The sequence below is a fragment of the Salmo salar genome, chromosome ssa19 (assembly GCF_905237065.1).
Source record: "Salmo salar chromosome ssa19, Ssal_v3.1, whole genome shotgun sequence".
NCBI classification, from domain to species: domain Eukaryota; kingdom Metazoa; phylum Chordata; class Actinopteri; order Salmoniformes; family Salmonidae; genus Salmo; species Salmo salar.
Window position 1 is genome coordinate 76,747,853 of NC_059460.1, and position 20,748 is coordinate 76,768,600.

Below are 20,748 nucleotides of genomic sequence, written 5' to 3' on the forward strand. Positions count from 1 at the left end.
TACCAATAGGAAAGAGAGAGGGAGGGAGGGACGAGTGGAGGCAGGAAGGCGAACAGAGGGAGTGAGGTTCTAAGAAAGAGAAGACTTGTTTTCCCACCCGCTTGTTCCTTAGAGAGAGCCGAGAGCTGGGTTTACAATAATTAGTCCCCTGGTAGGGTCATCGCATAATAACCACAATACAGGCAAACAAATGGCAACAGAGATGCAAAACAAACTCAGACGCTAAAGTCGCTAACGCAGATGCAACAACGCCTTGAGTGAAGTTTGAACAACCCTGTAAATGGCAGCTTGTTCACGATTCAGCTAAACAGTCTGCGCTGAACTATTGTGCAGTATCGACCGTGTATCTATTGTCAAAAATGTGTCAACCATTTTCTAGAAACAAAACACAGTAGGAGGCCATTTACTGATTTTGACAGTTTACTTTTTTACTTTCACACCTCAATTCTACCATCAGAAAAACAATTCCTCCACACACTGTAATATGCAAAATATGCAAGATAGTTCTCATGGTAATAACCTACACCTCAAAACTACATCTTAATAAGCTTCACTTAACAGGTTTACTGTGAATGTCTCCCTTCACACACTGAAATCCAGCTGTGTATATGAGCACAACCGCACCTCTCGGACTTCCTCTTTGCTCCCATTAGTTACAGGTGACATTTTGATGCACCGAGTCAGGATCTCTCTCTCCACATGCAAAGCAGAGTGTGTCTGCCTGCCAGGGCAGTTTCCTGGCCAAGGCTGATGATCTCACCGCGAGAACAGGAAGTCGCTAAGCAGAGAGGAGGACACAGAGACAGTTCATCTGCTCTGCTGCCCGTATCAGTCCAGACGCTGCTGTACTATGTGTTTACAGGGAGAATGGAGAAGATATGGGGATGTTGCTTTAACGTGTGCCATGTTACTACGTTACAATAACACTGAGCCAGGTCCTGTTGGTCTCGTGACTGAGGAAAATCGGATGTTTTTCCCCCATATGAGTCATTACTTGCACTGTTGTCGACTCAACCTAAGACTGTCAGTATCACAGGGATTGCAATGAGGGTGCTCTAGAACGTTCTATAACTACTGACAAGCACACAGCCTATACTTTTCTACAATTTTGAAACCCCAAAATTGTCTAAGAAGGTTAATTAATTGTGGAGTGTAAAAAAGGGGAGGTACCCAGCCTACTGAAATCCACGATAATAAAGTGAAATTCACCACTATGAAATCCAAAATTTGCACCAGTTTCAATTCCTGAAGAAAGAAAACACTTGAGCAAAAAAACTAAACAGCTGTAGAGAACCTATGTAGCCTACTTGACAGGCAGCCTATCACAGGGATGGGGAATACTAAAGCAGCCCTGCGGTTCCCCACAGTCAAAACTCACAGGGCCCAACACTGAGCCCTGGGGAACACCTGGTGACACAAAAACACGTAAACAAAACACTGAAGCCCATTAGGAGCCCTTGCATTTAACCAGCACGTCCTTTACTGAACCTAAGCCTTCATTAGTGACGCGGCGAAGGCAAAAAAAGAGTCATTAGCAGTTAGGTTAGAAACAGCTAGCCCATGGGGCTGTGGCTAATGACATCCCTGGCTGCTTTTCAGGCATCCTCCAGTCCCTCCACACCGCTACCAGTGCGATCACCTCAGATTCCCTGGGCACACTCACCCACCCCTGGGTATCAACTCTATCCCTTGTATACCCACCATTGGACCAGAGAGGGAGATTGTGCTAGAATACCGCTGTCTTTAGTGCCACAACACAGGGTCAATCTATGGTGGATGTGACTGTTAGTTGTTTGGGCCACAGTTCTGTCCAGGTGATGGGTGACATCACAGTCATGTAAAGGCCATGTTCAGGGTGGTCTGACACCTGACCTAGAACACAGGGAGGCTGTGGACGTTCAGCTCAAAACAACTGTGTGTGTGTGTGTGTGTGTGTGTGTGTGTGTGTGTGTGTGTGTGTGTGTGTGTGTTGGTGTGTGTGTGGGGGGGGGTTCTTCCTGTGTCTTCTGCAACACTTGTGTTATGGTAACCACAGGCAAATCAAAAGACAAAGTTCTGTTGAGACGACATTCTCAGTCACGTGTAAAGAGTAATCAACTCACTCGATGAAGCCCTTTGGGTAGTCTGCCTGTCAGCTACGGTTTGCTGTCACTAAACGCTCCATTAAATGCCCCAGTGTTTCAGTTTGTGCGTGTGGATACATATTCCATAAACCATGAATGCAGCAATATCCACATTGTTATTCATGGTCATCCCTTTTTGAATACAATGGTTCATCAAGTCCCATGAATGATCCCCTTGAATGTATTTCACCTTAGAAACCAAGTTGGAGAACACAAGGAGAGAAAGGATTCTTAGATATATTTTCCAATGCACAGCTATGCACTAAGCAATTTTACAGAGCCTGAGTTTCTGGCACAGGTATAGCTTTACTGTCATACATAAGGCTACGATGAGTCATCAACAGAATGAATAGTTCTCAAACACACACACCATCAGACAAGATCGTCAGGGGAGACACAGCGCTGGTCACAACGCCAGTGAGGCGTGATCCTGCGTCTCTCAGCTACGTCCTGTTACACTTCAAAACCTCCCTTCCTGTCAAACACACACACACACACACACACACACACAACACACCACTTTCTGATCGAAAAACATAAGCAAATCTCAACTGTCTGACTGCCTGCCTGCCTGTCTCCCTGCCTGCAAGTCTGTCTGTCTGTCTGACTCCCTGCCTGACTGCCTGCCTATCTGTGCCATGCCATGCTGTAGAGTAGACTAATCTGGTCTAAATCTCTGCTGTTAGGAAATGGTGATGCAGCCCAGAGCAAATGAGCCCCAGACAAAGGATTCACCGAAAGAGATCGCGAGAGAGACAGAGAGATAGTGAGAGAACAAGTGAGACAAGAGAGTAAGAAAGAAAGGGAAAGAGAAAATCTGGTCCTGTTACCAATTCTGCTGTATTATTTTGTCACTGGCTGACAAAGAGAAGAATGGATCAGAAACTGTATCTGTGAATGTATTGAAATCCTAGCCTGACAATAAACACCCCATACACCAAAAAAGTTGACAAACATGTCACACGGCATTTCAGAGAAGCTTCTTAGAACTAAAACAGATAAATATCGGATTAATCTGCAATTATCAATGGTCTATTTTGGTTTAAGGATGTTTGGGTGGGGAGACAGTTACACAGTAGCATTCAGTGTCTTCAGCAAGCATTACAAAACGTCATTGCTGAGGTCTGTCTGAAGGGCGGGCTTACCCAGAAATCACTGGAGGTCTGCGACTCAAATTATCATTTTTAAATGTTTTATTTAATTTTTATTTAACTAGGCAAGTCAGTTAAGAACAAATTAAGAACAAATATAATGACGGCCTAAGAACCTTGTTCAGGAGCAGAACGACAGATTTTTACCTTGTCAGCTCGGGGATTCGATCCTTTCGGTTACTAGACCAACGCTCTAACCACTAGGCTCCCTGCTGCCCCATTTAATTTGGATTAAAACGCCTATCGGTCTTCATCTTGCTATCAATGGCCTACTAACTAAAACATATAACTGATCTCACTTTGTTTACAAATGCTATGTATGCTGTCGGCCAAATGAAGTCACAGAGAGCCAGACTACTCCATATTGTAGTGTATGGTGTTAATCCCGTCCACCATTCAACCCTGTCCCCTACACTCTGGCGGGTTCGTCCACCATTCAACCCTGTCCCCTACACTCTGGCGGGTTCGTCCACCATTCAACCCTGTCCCCTACACTCTGGCAGGTTCGTCCACCATTCAACCCTGTCCCCTACACTCTGGCGGGTTCGTCCACCATTCAACCCTGTCCCCTACACTCTGGCGGGTTCGTCCACCATTCAACCATGTCCCCTACACTCTGGCGGGTTCGTCCACCATTCAACCCTGTCCCCTAAACTCTGGCGGGTTCGTCCACCATTCAACCCTGTCCCCTACACTGTGGTGGGTTCGTCCGCCATTCAACCCTGTCCACTAAACTCTGGCGGGTTCGTCCAGCCGTCAAGCTGAAAAAGACTTAGAAACGTCAATGGCTCTCTCCTCTTCCAGCAGCTTAACAAAGGAGGCCTACTATGATCAAACTCATATATATGTGTGTGTGTGTGTGTGTGTATATACACACACACACACACACACACACACACACACACATATACACATACATACATACATACATACATACACATATATGTATGTGTGTGTGTGTGTGTGTGTACACACACACACACACACACACACACACACACACACATACACACACACATACATACACACACACTGCTCAAAAAAATAAAGGGAACACTTAAACAACACAATGTAACTCCAAGTCAATCACACTTCTGTGAATTCAAACTGTCCACTTAGGAAGCAACACTGATTGACAATAAATGTCACATGCTGTTGTGCAAATGGAATAGACAACAGGTGGAAATTATAGGCAATTAGCAAGACACCCCCAATAAAGGAGTGGTTCTGCAGGTGGGGACCACAGACCACTTCTCAGTTCCGATGCTTCCTGGCTGATGTTTTGGTCACTTTTGAATGCTGGCGGTGCTTTCACTCTAGTGGTAGCATGAGACGGAGTCTACAACCCACACAAGTGGCTCAGGTAGTGCAGCTCATCCAGGATGGCACATCAATGCGAGCTGTGGCAAGAAGGTTTGCTGTGTCTGTCAGCGTAGTGTCCAGAGCATGGAGGCGCTACCAGGAGACAGGCCAGTACATCAGGAGAGGTGGAGGAGGCCGTAGGAGGGCAACAACCCAGCAGCAGGACCGCTACCTCCGCCTTTGTGCAAGGAGGAGCAGGAGAAGCACTGCCAGAGCCCTGCAAAATGACCTCCAGCAGGCCACAAATGTGCATGTGTCTGCTCAAACGGTCAGAAACAGACTCCATGAGGGTGGTATGAGGGCCCGACGTCCACAGGTGGGGGTTGTGCTTACAGCCCAACACCGTGCAGGACGTTTGGCATTTGCCAGAGAACACCAAAATTGGCAAATTCGCCACTGGCGCCCTGTGCTCTTCACAGATGAAAGCAGGTTTACACTGAGCACGTGACAGACGTGACAGAGTCTGGAGACGCCGTGGAGAACGTTCTGCTGCCTGCAACATCCTCCAGCATGACCGGTTTGGCGGTGGGTCAGTCATGGTGTGGGGTGGCATTTCTTTGGGGGGCCGCACAGCCCTCCATGTGCTCGCCAGAGGTAGCCTGACTGCCATTAGGTACCGAGATGAGATCCTCAGACCCCTTGTGAGACCATATGCTGGTGCGGTTGGCCCTGGGTTCCTCCTAATGCAAGACAATGCTAGACCTCACGTGGCTGGAGTGTGTCAGCAGTTCCTGCAAGAGGAAGGCATTGATGCTATGGACTGGCCCGCCCGTTCCCCAGACCTGAATCCAATTGAGCACATCTGGGACATCATGACTCGCTCCATCCACAAACGCCACGTTGCACCACAGACTGTCCAGGAGTTGGCGGATGCTTTAGTCCAGGTCTGGGAGGAGATCCCTCAGGAGACCATCCGCCACCTCATCAGGAGCATGCCCAGGCGTTGTAGGGAGGTCATACAGGCACGTGGAGGCCACACACACTACTGAGCCTCATTTTGACTTGTTTTAAGGACATTACATCAAAGTTGGATCAGCCTGTAGTGTGGTTTTCCACTTTAATTTTGAGTGTGACTCCAAATCCAGACCTCCATGGGTTGATAAATTGGATTTCCATTGATTATTTTTGTGTGATTTTGTTGTCAGCACATTCAACTATGTAAAGAAAAAAGTATTTAATAAGATGATTTCTTTCATTCAGATCTAGGATGTGTTGTTTAAGTGTTCCCTTTATTTTTTGGAGCAGTGTATATAAAGATGCAGGAGACACTCCTCAGGGCTCAGTTTCAGGGAGGCTCATGACACAGTGTGAATAAATGCAGTATGCAGTTTACTGCCTCTAATGGACTGGCCCATGAAAGAGTGCAACCGGGACGTTGTGCACATAACTAACAGGTCCTTAACTGTTTCATACCTATGGCCTTATACCGCGCTCTCACCATATTGGCCAAACCTTATTAATCCAATGTACTGACATTTCCGTAGTCGTCTCAGGTAAATGTCTTCATTGGTAGCTGCCATCATTTACATGAGATATTAACAGGAGTGTGTGTTTTATATAATTGATTGTTACAGTTTAATACCTGCATCTGGCATAAATAGTTTACATAGAATAGATAGACACAAGTAGATGAAATGTTTGAAGGAATAGTTGTGATGTTGCATATTGAAGTGTCAAAACGTCAGCTTTGGGCAGATGAAAAAAGGCCTAGTAAACAGAAGACATGAGAATGTACTGGAGCCAAGTGGCAGGCCCCAAAACAATCCAAGATTATTCTAGTCTAGCTGCTACTAGCACCATGTCAACAAATCCTGGAATGGATGAAAAAAAAAAAAAAAGTATGCTTTTCAATTATGTAACCGCAATCAACTGCTGATGCATTGTTTTATGACCAGGGGTATGTCATCTACTGCCAGTATAAGCATTGAGCCGGGGCAGCAGCAACACGAGCCATAGATTTTGCCATATTTATTTTAGCCTAAATAATGGCCAAGCAATCTCTGAAAAACGAGATAGACATAAAGACACATTCACTCTGTTTTATCATGCTGCATGATAAACTGGTTGTGATTATCAATTACCAACGAGTGCAGGTGGGTAGTGATTAAAGCATATGGTATGAAACTCTACTTGTTGTTGTCTTAATAATCTGAAGGGAACCATTTTGAAAGTCTCTCTCTCTCTCTCTCTCTCTCTCTCTCTCTCTCTCTCTCTCTCTCTCTCTCTCTCTCTCTCTCTCTGCATAATTTCATTAATTCAAGTGGAATTCAACAAAACGTGAGGTTAAACAAACCCATTTGCTAAACAACTTAAACACCGGACAAGTGCTCTTCTTAGAAATGCACCTTTTTTTGTTGCAACATTAACAAGTTACACATGCAGGTGGCAATGATACCAATCTACATTTGCCTAAGGTAGCATAGCATGGCCGCAAAGGCATCACGTCAAATGTCAAATCGCCAGCAGAGGCCAAGGCTAGAAGTTATTCTTTGTCATTTTTTTCCTATACGGTTTGTGGGGAAGTTGTATTTTGAAATCTCTGCTGTGGTAGACAAAGGGTGTTTTGAGTCCCGGCAGAAACAGGGGCTTACATGTGACATAGGAAGCCATATATGAAACACGGACCTGCTTTAGAGGAAAATATTCATTTGTTTGAATGCTGTGAGGGCCTCTCTTTGTCCACATGTCTGAGCCACTAGCCAGCTGGTTTACTAACAGAAATCGATGTGCCTTTACATAACAGGCCTAATTAATGAAAACATGTGTTGCTGCCAATACATCTAGTGCTTCTACTGTCCATCTTTGACCGACTGGTATACAGTATGGATCGCCACTAGTATGAATACACAGACGAAAGGATAGATGGATGGAGACGGGACAGAGACCTCCAACAACTGGGCAAAACCAGAGACAATAGGACTAATTCAACTAATTAAAGAAATACAAAAAAAGATATAAATTAATGAATTACATCTAATTAGTTTGAACGTTAAAGCAAAAGCACCAGATCTAACTCAAAACAACATTAAGGAGGATCTTTTCACACACAACGCAATAAACTTCATGTACCACTACTTCTTATATTGGTCCCTTATAAAAAGCAAATAAAAAAAAAATCTGCACAGTGGAAATGGAAGCTTGTACGTCACAGATCTCCTCATCTCGGGGTCAAATAAACTTTTGAAAGTCCCATATTTCATGTTTGTGGTCCACTCACAAATCAGTGTTTACTATTAGCAATCCACTGTCAACATCACAACAACCTTCATCAGTGCTTGCAGAGTACACAGTTAAAAGCATTAGATAACAGAGTATCAACAAACCCTGGCCTTATTCTCATCATGGTTTCATGTCGTCTGCAGCGTCGCTGACCCAACACAGGGAATCTGAGACACTAAAAGAATCGACTGTTTGGAATCTTTCGTAACACCTCAGCACAAACAGACCAACGCTTTGTCTGCCTTGTGTTGACCCACTGCACTCAGAAAAGGCATCAAACAATTCCTTTTGAGGGAGAAGGGACGGCTTTGATTTAAATTGCTAATGATGCGCTCCCCCAAACTCCGCCCTCCCCCCAAAACAGAAAATGAGGTTACTAAAAGCTTTTTTTTTTAGCAAGCCGACTCATCATGTAACAGTTGATTAGTATTTATCTAGTCCAACAGATGTGTCCAGATTGCGCACTGGGCTAGCTTACCCTTATTCACTGTCTGAAAAAACAAGGTTCCTGATTGGAGCAAACTTTTGGACCCATGTCCGATTTTGTGGACATTCCAATGGGAGTGAAAAATAACAAAGACCAACAGACAATAGGAACTCTTACAGGGTATATTGTGTGTAGATACACTATATATACACAAAAGTATGTGGACACCCCTTGAAATTAGTGGTATCGGCTATTTCAGCCACACCTGTTGCTGACAGGTGAATAACATTGAGCACACAGCCATGCAATCTCTGTAGAGAAACATTGGCAATTGAATGGCCTTACTGTAGAGCTCAGTGACTTTCAATGTGTCACCGTCATAGGATGCCATTTTTCCAACAAGTCATAGTCAAATTTCTGCCCCTCTAGAACTGTCCCGGTCAACTGTAAGTGCTGTTATTATGAAGTAGAAACGTCTAGGAGCAACAACGGCTCAGCCGCGAAGTGGTAGGCCACACAAGCTCACAGAACGGGACCACTGATTGCCGAACTGTGGAGCGTAAAAATAGGCTGTCCTCGGTTGTAACACTCACTACCGAGTTCAGAACTGCCTCTGGAAGCAACGTCAGTGCAAGACTTCGTCACGAACTACATGAAATGGATTTCCATGGCAGATGCCAAGTGTCAGCTGGAGTGGTGTAAACCTTGCCGCCATAGGACGCTGCAGCAGTGAAAACGCGTTCTCTGGAGTGATGAATCCCGCTTCACCAACTGGCTGTCCAACGGAGGAATCTGGGTTTGGCAGAGGCCAGGAGAACGCTACCTGCCCAAAGCCATAGTGCCAACTGTAAAGTTTGGTCGGAGGAGGAATAATGGTCTCGGTCTGTTTTTCATGGTTTGGGCTCGGCCCCTTAGTTCCAGTGAAGGGAAATCTTAACACTATAGCATACGGCAATTCTGTGCTTCCAACTTTGTGGCAACAGTTTGGGGAAGGCCCTTTCCTGTTTCAGCATGACAATGCCCCTGTGCACAAAGCAAGGTCCATACAGAAATGGTTTGTCAAGATCGCTATGAAAGAACTTGACTGGCCTTCACAGAGCCCTGATCTCAGCCCCATCGAACACCTTTGGGATGAATTGGAATGCCGACTGCGAACCAGGCCTAATCGCCCAACATCAATGCCCGACCTCACTAATGGTCGTGGCTGAATGGACGCAAGTCCCCTTAGAAATGTTCCAACATCTAGTGGAAAATCTTCCCAGAAGAGTGGAGGCTGTTACAGCAGCAAAGGGGGGACTAACTCCATATTAATGCCCATGATTTTGGAATCAGATCTTCGACGAGCAGGTGTCTATATCATTTTGGTCATGTAGTGTATATTTCCAGGTAGTCAAAGATAGCAAAGTATTTGTTTTATTGTGTACTCATAAAATTCTATTCATAGCTGGGCGATATCACTGGAAGCAAACACCAGAAGTAATGACATCTATTTGCCCACGTCAGGCCCTTTCAATCAAATCCAAAGTAAAGAAATCATCTAAGGTAATTCCACCGTGGCTTACTACTGGGTGTTTGCAGAACGTGTTGCAGAGCTCAGGTAATCATACACATTTCACAATTTAATAAAGCATTTACAACTTCAAAAATATACTAAAACCCTGCCATGGTTAATTCATTTCTAAATTGCCTAATCATATAGCTTATGTCCCAGTAGGTGATGGTTTTGAATGGACTCTTATCCTTTGTATGTAGGATCTGAACATTTCTCAGAACAAACGTAAAATCCCTCGCTTCTCGTTGTTTCCTCCAGGAAGAAATTGCAAATGGAGCTAGTGGACACTAGTGAATGTGGCTTTTTTTTAGATAACTTTTTTCATAGTCACAGTATATTTGGCATCAGCATTTAAACAGACTCCACTTTAAACTACCTGACTACAAATAGACTTAGACAACATTTGTATTTGATTGTCCACTGAATGAGTAAATTCAAATCAGAGTTGGATACACTATGAATCTATGAATAGCAAAGACCTGATCAATACCTCGAGGTTGCTTCTCAGGGCATAACTAACAAGCTGTAAAGAGCTCACTCTCCATGTATGTATGTATGTATGTATGTATGTATGTATGTATATACAGATCAGTCAGAGTTTGACAGACAGTCGCCCCTTACCTCTGTGTAGTCGAAGTCCGAGAGAGGTGCTATACTTTTGATGTAGTCAATTCTGGACTCGTTCGCTGGGTTACCTATTGGAACTGGGGGTATTAACGTGCTCATCGCCGAAACTACCGTCTACAAAGCAGATAAAAACAAAAACACAGACATCAAGCCGGATACATGGGAAAAGCCAGTCTCAGTCAAATGGGATTGCAGGAAACAGTCTCAGAGGGTGTGACGATGTACATTATATCATACAAATCTCAGCACATCTTTTTATTTGAGTAGGCTACATACAGCCTACATACAGCCTACATACAGCCTACATACAGCCTACATACAGCCTACATCTTACCACGATGGCATCCTTCACATTTTTCCGGATGTCCAGGACCTTCTGTTTCTTTTCTCTGGTGGAGAAACAACATATACAATTAGGACTGTTAGGTATTAATGAAAAGTGGGAAAGTGGTGACTGGATTCATTAAAGGAACCTTTATGCTGTCCTGTAAAAAGAAGATGTCTCACAGACCACTAATGTAAACCATCAGAGACATAATAGGTTGTTAGGTCATACTTACCATTTGTAAATTAACAGAAATTATGTTATTGGGCTAAAATATTATTTGAAAGTTTACTTTTTAATACTATTACAGTAGCCTCCCACTGGGAACAGACAATAATTAAACGTCTATTCCACGTTGGTTCAAAGTCATTTTGAAACAAGTTGATTCAGTGGGCTGTTAGCGCTACACCAATATTCTGAGAGATTTGTACCATTCAGCAACAAAAGTGGATGGACATTAAGCATTGACTATATGTCTCTTGGTCCATTTGCTGAAATAATATCAAAGATATTATTACATAGATAAATAGGGGACAGATTTTCAAAAAACGTATTAATTACACCTCTACAGTCTATACAGAATACTATACTACATTGCACAATGTAACCAAATCAAACGATAATGTAACCAAGTCTAGATGGGATATTATAGGCCATAGAAAGGCTTACAGATACATTGTTTCAGCATCGTTGTAAAATACCACTGCACACGTTACTTTTGTATAACCGTTTTTTCAGCCAATGAATTCAGTTTTTAGATGTTTTTGTTGGCTTGCGCATTATAATGTAATAGCAACTGTAAGACTAACATTTATCTGGCAGTGTTTTGGCACACAGAATCTAGACCACATAATATGACGTCTTTATCTCTGTGACAGATATTAGAAATCAGTTGGACATAGCAGGCTGGTCGCCATGCTGTTGTTAAAACCATTGGGCCCGATGACTCCCGATGGACACTGCAGTGCTACAGCGCAAAGAAACGTCTAACCAACACTCGGTCATTTTCTTATCTTGCATGGAACAAATTGAAATGACCACAAGAAAACATATTCTAATACACAACAGTATCCACATAGAATAGGAATACGTCAACATTTGGCACGTAAATGCGGTCAAATATATGAAAGAACGTGTACTTACTCTGCGTTAAAGCCATTGACGTGCAGAATCCGCATCTGCTTGACAATCGTGCTTTTCCCAGACTCTCCGGCCCCTTCGACATAAAACACAGATCTAGCGTAAGGACCTGGAGATATCACTAAAATATAAAAAAATATACTTGGGTGCCGCATATGCTGGTGTTTAAAATCCATGAGAATTAGGCTACAATCCATCTGAAGATTCAGTCAGCGCTCGCTTGCGAGACCTGTCAACGTATGTGGGCTGGGGTGCGAATCTCTGAAAACATACATGATACATATCATTTATCAAATCCACCTTCTGGACCTTACCCAATAAAAGCAGTCGATGTGTGGCTTTATATGCTTGTCTTTCCTTTTGTAATTGTTTCTCTATTTTTTTATTCGCTTCTCTTTGTGCCTTTTCATCGATGCGTTGATCTTCAGTCTTGCTGTTGCCCAAACAACCCATCTTCCGCTGACCTCTTCTCGTAAACAGAAAGTATAAAATAACAGCTAATGTAAATCCTTCTTTCAATATAAAATGAGAACAAATGGGGCGAAAAATCCGTGCGCCACTTCTCCGTCGCTCAGAGAAAAACCTTCCCGTTACAATTTCGTTTTAACCCCTTGTCAAACCCAATCCAGTAGATTCAGTCGATTCTAATAAATATGTGCATCATAAATAGAACAAAAAGATACATTAATTTCATAAATATGCAAAGAGTGGAGCGGGGCTGAATCTGGAAGACAGCCAACTGCTCCTCTCTCTCGCTCCTGCTTCCCACTCTCTATTTTTCCTTTCTAAAATGCTGTTTGTGTTTCTGTCTTTTTAACTCAGCACTGCCTCTCTCTGTAGCACCAGGAAATCACACAGAACCGAATAAGAAACACCTCAAAGCGCGCGCCACCATACCACTGTTTGAATACCCAGTTTAACAAAAAAAATTATCGACGATCTTATCTTGATTTTTACCGGTAGAACAAACAAAAATGACAGCCTACGTTAATCTAGTAAATGTGCGTCAAAAGCTTTCGCTTCAATAGGATGGGGGCCCCAGGGAAAGTTAAGAGTATCCGTTGATATGGTTTGTATATTTGCCTTCCTCTTTCTGTTATAGAGGGGCATTGGCTTCCCTTTAGTTCTTTAATGGGCGGGTCTATCTATATATTATGTTAATGATATCATGTATTTACATATAGCCTACATATTTACACTATTAAAAACATTGGCTGCAATAACATGAGAATAATTCAAAGCCTTGATGAATGTATTGCAAACTCTCTAATGGCCCATCTGATAGCCTAATGAATGTTCAACATAAAAAAAAATGGTAATTGATATAGTTAAATATAGTTGACAAAAACGTGTTTATATTTGTGTTATTATTGAATAGGCTACCTAGAATAGAAGATGCACCAGACAGACACTTGATGGCGTTTTCCACAAATAGTTTCCCTTATACACTTCACGCGCGTAAATCATTTCACTGGTGCCCGCAAACACCGGTAAATGGAGCTAAACTAGAGCGCGCGACCAGACAGGTCTGCACACTATACAGGATCCCTACTCTATTGCAGTCGTAATTTCAAATGCTTAAGTTAACTCACGTGGAAAACTGATTGGATTTGCAAAAAGTCAACATCATAAGGTTATTTCGTCTCTTTTTTACCCAACTTTTAACCTAAATCCAATGGCATGGCGCATTTTTTTGTTGATTTCACTTTAAATTCAAGTTAGTTGACAACTCAACCAAATGTCAACCACAACTATACCTTGACATCTATGCCCAGTGGGAAGGGTTATGGAAAGGGTATGGGTAGGGGTTAAGGTTAGCGTTTAGGGTAGGGACGTCCCAAGGATCACGGATATCACTAAGCCACACATCAGACGCATAACCACACAAACCATATTGAAATTACGAGACCAAATGATAACACAGTTACAAAATCTGAACAAATAAGAAAGAAAAAAAAAGTATAGTTGGCTGCTATTCAAAGTTCTCTGAAGTATTAAGTTGCCATAGGCCTACTATAGCCTACTACTGTATATGATCTTCAATCTGTAGCAAAACAAAACGGCAAACAATAATAATATTACAGAATGTAAAGGTTGACTATAACAGAAAAAGCACCTCAACCGTTGAGGAAAAAAAAAGACATAATGCAAATGTAATGAAATATATTCAAACAAGTTGGAGTTTGCATATCAGTGTCCCAGCAGATATCCATGTAGTGAGTGAGAGCCCAAGACAACCTCCTAATATGACAGGATGGAGGAGCTTTCTGGGTCATTTTAAGGGTAGGTTGGATGAATAGACAAATGTTCTGACAACCAATAAAAGCCATCCTCAAAGGAAAGCATTGTTGTGGAAATGAATCACTAACGAAGTCCTTTCAAACCCCAATAAAATGTAGTGAACTAATTGAAAAGACAACAGGTACACTGATTAAAGTAGTACTTTGTGATCTGAAGTAAGTGGGGTAGATGTGTTTGACCGTTTCAGTGGCAAACTAGACTCAGAAGGACTAGAATGAATTACATCGATTGAACGATTGATTGATTTCCAAAAAAGACAAAAACAGAATTCAGACCTCATATCAAAACATGGATTATACCAAAAGTAGTGTGAGGAAAACTGTCAACCGAGACCAGATGGTTATCTGTCGTGATGTGTCACTGGCGAGAACATTACAGCCTCCAGAACAATTGAAAGATTTTCCAGTACCAAAAACAAAATATGAAAACAAGATGCAAATGTGATCTTATAGGGTGAGTTGACCAGCATGTGGCTCCTCTGGATGCAAATTTACCCCACTGAGCTTCCTAACTGTTAATGTGTGTTGGTTGAGTGCACTGTTGAGAGATGTATTCAGAAGTGAGTCATGTACTGTATGTCTCCCTACAGTGGTCATGGGAAGTTAAGACAATCTTTGCTGTCACTCATTTTGGTTTTAGTTCACCTTTTTCGATACAACTATGTGTGCTACGGTGCCCAAGTTTTTTTCCTGTTTGGCACAAGGAGTTAAGTAACAAAACACATCTATTTAATGCCAGTGTCAATGTAAATCAGCACATTGCATGTTGTCTTAGATTGGCTTTTGTCTCCCTCTTGTGGTTTGCATGAATACTACACTTCAATGTGTGTGTGCATGCATGATGACAATATGCATTTACAACAAGGAAATGGTCAAGAAAAACAGGGGTCCTTTACTAGAGAGCCATGATTGTATGACTCCCCCTCCCTCCTCCTCCTCGTTACCTGGATAAAAGTGTATTGGGTATGAGGTTAATATATGTTCAGGTCATAGGCTACCTTAGACTGGAAAACAGGTTTCCAGTCTATCTTTAGTCAGGTGCATTCTTTCTGTTTCCAGTGAGTACACAGAGATGGTTAGAGATTAAGAAGATATCTGGAATGCTAACTAGCTTTCTAAAAGTTATCCATATGAGATTCCCAACAGGCCCAGTACAGGGCCATATTCTTTAGGCACCAAATGGAAGAAAACGGGTTGACACAGGGAGGGACTACCTGGACTTAACCAAAATTTGCGTTACTTATCAGACTTCTTTTTCCAAAACACTTCGCTACGGTGTGCCCTACTGAACTCGACCCAGGAGATCCGCAGGTTACTATTGATCAGGTAAACTTGCAAATTGCAAAAGCGAGTTGAGAGTGCATCTACGAGAAGAGCAGTCTGTCAGCGGGCTAAGAACAGGGCGGTCTGTCAGCGGGCTAAGAACAGTGCGGTCTGTCAGCGGGCTAAGAACAGGGCGGTCTGTCAGCGGGCTAAGAACAGGGCGGTCTGTCAGCGGGCTAAGAACAGGGCGGTCTGTCAGCGGGCTAAAAACAGTGCGGTCTGTCAGCGGGCTAAAAACAGTGCGGCCTGTCAGCGGGCTAAAAACAGTGCGGCCTGTCAGCGGGCTAAAAACAGTGCGGCCTGTCAGCGGGCTAAAAACAGTGCGGCCTGTCAGCGGGCTAAAAACAGTGCGGTCTGTCAGTGGGCTAAAAACAGTGCGGTCTGTCAGTAGGCTAAAAACAGTGCGGTCTGTCAGTAGGCTAAAAACAGTGCGGTCTGTCAGTAGGCTAAAAACAGTGCGGTCTGTCAGTAGGCTAAAAACAGTGAGGTCTGTCAGTAGGCTAAAAACAGTGAGGTCTGTCAGTAGGCTAAAAACAGTGAGGTCTGTCAGTAGGCTAAAAACAGTGCGGTCTGTCAGTAGGCTAAAAACAGTGAGGTCTGTCAGTAGGCTAAAAACAGTGCGGTCTGTCAGTGGGCTAAAAACAGTGCGGTCTGTCAGCGGGCTAAAAACAGTGCGGTCTGTCAGCGGGCTAAGAACAGTGCGGTCTGTCAGCAGGCTAAAAACAGTGCGGTCTGTCAGTAGGCTAAAAACAGTGCGGTCTGTCAGTAGGCTAAAAACAGTGAGGTCTGTCAGTAGGCTAAAAACAGTGCGGTCTGTCAGTAGGCTAAAAACAGTGCGGTCTGTCAGTAGGCTAAAAACAGTGCGGTCTGTCAGCGGGCTAAGAACAGTGCGGTCTGTCAGCAGGCTAAAAACAGTGCGGTCTGTCAGCAGGCTAAAAACAGTGCGGTCTGTCAGTAGGCTAAAAACAGTGCGGTCTGTCAGTAGGCTAAAAACAGTGCGGTCTGTCAGTAGGCTAGTGGCCAAAATGAGTGAGTTTGGGATATTACTGTCCTTTGTCACACATTCCTGGTGTGTGATCTTTCTTTTTGTTTTTGTTCAAGATGAACTTTCAAATCCCGCTGGACAGCCCCGGGCTAGTATCCGCAGGACGGTGGGGCCCAATTTAGAAAGCGAGAGTAAAAATATGGCCAGAAAACAGGACGCACATTTTCTCCCCAGATAACAGTAGGTGTAAGAGAGGTCTGATGAGGTCATCACCACCACTGTCTGTCTGGCCAGAGTTGGACACAGGACTGAGCAAGTGAAACCATTCCCAGGAATGACATATCTTTACAAACAGCACACCATAATTAAGTCACCTTAACTTGAACCCTTTGTAGAAAGAGCTACATGTCGTGGTAATTATGCAACGGATGTCATTAATATATCTGGATGCTGGACTGGTAATAAACTGGAAATAAACTAAGGTTAACGATAGCCAACTTGCTTACCTCGTGACATTTTATCTGATGAGTCAGTTGACAAACACACAAAAAAAATAATCTGTTACATCACTATTATAAAAGCAATATGTAACCCTTGTAACTTATGTCTCCAGTTAAGTGTAACCACCAGACGTTTGGCTGCTGACTTCGCCACTCTATATAGTGAATCATTTTCTCCGGTTTTGAGTAAACTCCCAGGTCAGATCTACTGGTCTAGTGACTGAGGGAGAAAACTGATTAGGGACGTTGCCGTCAAGGAACATTAAAAGATGTTAGCAGAGATCAGTAGTTAGGAGGAGGTTTTTGTCCCAATAACCTGACCAGTGTCTGCTGACCAAAATGTAAAGAGAATGATAGTCCTAGTTTTCCTATTACCAAACAGAGAAATGCCACCCAGGCTTGAACGATATACAAAAAAATTGAACTAAATTTTCCGGATTGACTGACCTTCATGTCTTAAATAATGATGGACTGTTCTGTTTCTCTTTGCTTACTTGAGCTGTTGTTGCCATAATACAGACTTGGTCTTTTACCAAATAGGGCTATCTTCTGTATACCAACCCTACCTTGTCACAAACACAACTGATTGTCTCAAACATTAATAAGAAGGAAATTCCACAAATTAACTTTTAACAAGGCACACCTGTTAATTGAAATGCATCCCAGGTGACTACCTCATGAAACTGGTTGAGAGAATGCCAAGAGTGTGCAAAGCTATCATCAAGGCAAAGGGTGGCTACTTTTAAGAATCTCAAATATAAAATATACTGCTCAAAAAAATAAAGGGAACACTTAAACAACACATCCTAGATCTGAATGAAAGAAATAATCTTATTAAATACCTTTTTCTTTACATAGTTGAATGTGCTGACAACAAAATCACACAAAAATAATCAATGGAAATCCAATTTATCAACCCATGGAGGTCTGGATTTGGAGTCACACTCCAAATTAAAGTGGAAAACCACACTACAGGCTGATCCAACTTTGATGTAATGTCCTTAAAACAAGTCAAAATGAGGCTCAGTAGTGTGTGTGGCCTCCACGTGCCTATATGACCTCCCTACAACGCCTGGGCATGCTCCTGATGAGGTGGCGGATGGTCTCCTGAGGGATCTCCTCCCAGACCTGGACAAAAGCATCTGCCAACTCCTGGACAGTCTGTGGTGCAACGTGGCTTTGGTGGATGGAGCGAGACATGATGTCCCAGATGCGCTCAATTGGATTCAGGTCTGGGGAACGGGTGGGCCAGTCCATAGCATCAATGCCTTCCTCTTGCAGGAACTGCTGACACACTCCAGCCACATGAGGTCTAGCATTGTCTTGCATTAGGAGGACCCCAGGGCCAACCGCACCAGCATATGGTCTCACAAGGGGTCTGAGGATCTCATCTCGGTACCTAATGGCAGTCAGGCTACCTCTGGTAAGCACATGGAGGGCTGTGCGGCCCCCCAAAGAAATGCCACCCCACACCATGACTGACCCACCGGTTTCCATGCTGGAGGATGTTGCAGGCAGCAGAACGTTCTCCACGGCGTCTCCAGACTGTGTCACGTCTGTCATGTGCTCAGTGTGAACCCGCTTTCATCTGTGAAGAGCACAGGGCGCCAGTGGTGAATTTGCCAATCTTGGTGTTCTCTGGCAAATGCCAAACGTCCTACATGGTGTTGTGCTGTAAGCACAACCCCCACCTTTGGACGTCGGGCCCTCATACCACCCTCATGGAGTCTGTTTCTGACCGTTTAAGCAGACACATGCACATTTGTGGCCTGCTGGAGGTCATTTTGCAGGGCTCTGGCAGTGCTTCTCCTGCTCCTCCTTGTACAAAGGCGGAGGTAGCGGTCCTGCTGCTGGGTTGTTGCCCTCCTACGGCCTCCTCCACGTCTCCTGATGTACTCGCCTGTCTCCTGGTAGCGCCTCCATGCTCTGGACACTACGCTGACAGACACAGCAAACCTTCTTGCCACAGCTCGCATTGATGTGCCATCCTGGATGAGCTGCACTACCTGAGCCACTTGTGTGGGTTGTAGACTCCGTCTCATGCTACCACTAGAGTGAAAGCACCGCCAGCATTCAAAAGTGACCAAAACATCAGCCAGGAAGCATAGGAACTGAGAAGTGGTCTGTGGTCCCCACCTGCAGAACCACTCCTTTATTGGAGGTGTCTTGCTAATTGCCTATAATTTCCACCTGTTGTCTTTTCCATTTGCACAACAGCATGTGAAATTTATTGTCAATCAGTGTTGCTTCCTAAGTGGACAGTTTGATTTCACAGAAGTGATTGACTTGGAGTTACATTGTGTTGTTTAAGTGTTCCCTTTATTTTTTTGAACAGTGTATATAACACTTTTTTGGTTAATACATTATTCCATGTGTTACTTCATAGTTTTGATGTCTTCACTATTATTCTACAATGTTGAAAATAGTACAAATAAAGAAAAACCCTTGAATGAGTAGGTGTGTCCAAACTTTTGACTGGTACTGTAGATAAAACCTTTTGGGGACATGTTTGGCCTTTTCACACGGCATGTTCTTACCTCAGAATGATCCTTAATGAATATTACACTTAGGTGAAAACGGGAAGAACGGAACTGATTGGCTACCCTAACCCTGAAGATATCATGTTTTTAAGAGCTCTCAATTGTGGAATTCTTACTCACGTAGAAGGTTAAATGCAACATATATGACTTTAGTGTTACATTTTCAAAAGATGGCCGCTATATCCATTCAGGTGAATCACAGCTACTTGAGGGCGTAGGATATTTTCCCACTGACCTCAGAACATATGCATATTTGGATAGAACCTGAACCTGCTTGAGAGCATCTCTGTTCCATTTCTTGAAATTCCGTAACCCAGATTCTATCTGAATATGGGCTAAAAATAGCCTCCTGGAGAGTGTCTCTCTCGCTCTGTGCCTCTCACTGCTGCTCTGATATGGAATGATAACAGAGCCAACCTGCCACTTAGCATGCAGAAAACACACAAACAAACTAACATGCACACAGAGACATGTAACACTGTACACATATGTGCACACTTCCTTTTGCTGCCTCACAAACTTGCTCCACCACACTCACACGTATGTACACACACACACACACCACTTGAACTCAAACTCTCCCATCGTCATAACTAAGGGATACGTGCTGTATGAATAAGCAATGAACATACGGTGCTCTAAGGTAAAGCCTTTCCCTCTATCTCTTATCATTGGCCATCCCAGAAATGAAATACCCCAATACCTGAAAACGTGGCTGCCATAATCAGGCCACGAGACCGAGAAAGCAAGATAGTGAAGGTTTTATGGGACGGACCGGCAGCAAAAATAGCACAGACTTTGGACTATTCCCACTTGCTTCTATATATGGCAACTTGACACAAGGATGGACCTCACTCTCAATAAACAGGATATCATAAGATGGGATGAGACGTACATACAGTAGAAGAGTTAGGAGTTGTTGGTCAAGGAGAGAATAGAACTAATCCTAATCATCTCAGCCCTTATTTGGTTATAAACAGACCAACATGCCAGCAGTAAAGTACTCTAGCAGTAGCAAAGTATAATATTCATATTTGTAGAACTGTGATACTACCTGCCAGGGCAAGTGTATGCTGTGAAGGGTAGTACCTAAATACATGATCATAGAGTTCTAGCAGGGTAGTAGAATCTGGACACGCCTGTGTGTGTGTGTGTGTGTGTGTGTGTGTGTGTG

General features: G+C 43.4%; 1 protein-coding gene across 4 annotated transcripts in view; it reads right to left on the reverse strand.

Annotated features, from left to right (window-relative positions):
* Positions 1-20,748, reverse strand: part of LOC106579638 (guanine nucleotide-binding protein G(olf) subunit alpha) — a 68,982-nt gene that overhangs the window by 44,663 nt on the left and 3,571 nt on the right. For 2 of the 4 annotated variants that reach the window (XM_014159739.2, XM_014159740.2), the window contains exons 2-4: positions 11,930-12,002; positions 10,796-10,850; positions 10,456-10,575 (exon numbers count right to left, since the gene is read on the reverse strand). In XM_014159739.2, the coding sequence (XP_014015214.1) occupies positions 10,456-10,575; positions 10,796-10,850; positions 11,930-12,002 (248 nt within the window). Of the gene's footprint in view, positions 1-10,455; positions 10,576-10,795; positions 10,851-11,929; positions 12,003-12,240; positions 13,031-20,748 lie in introns of those variants that run through there. The other 2 variants (XM_014159741.2, XM_014159742.2) reach the window with 2 other exon arrangements.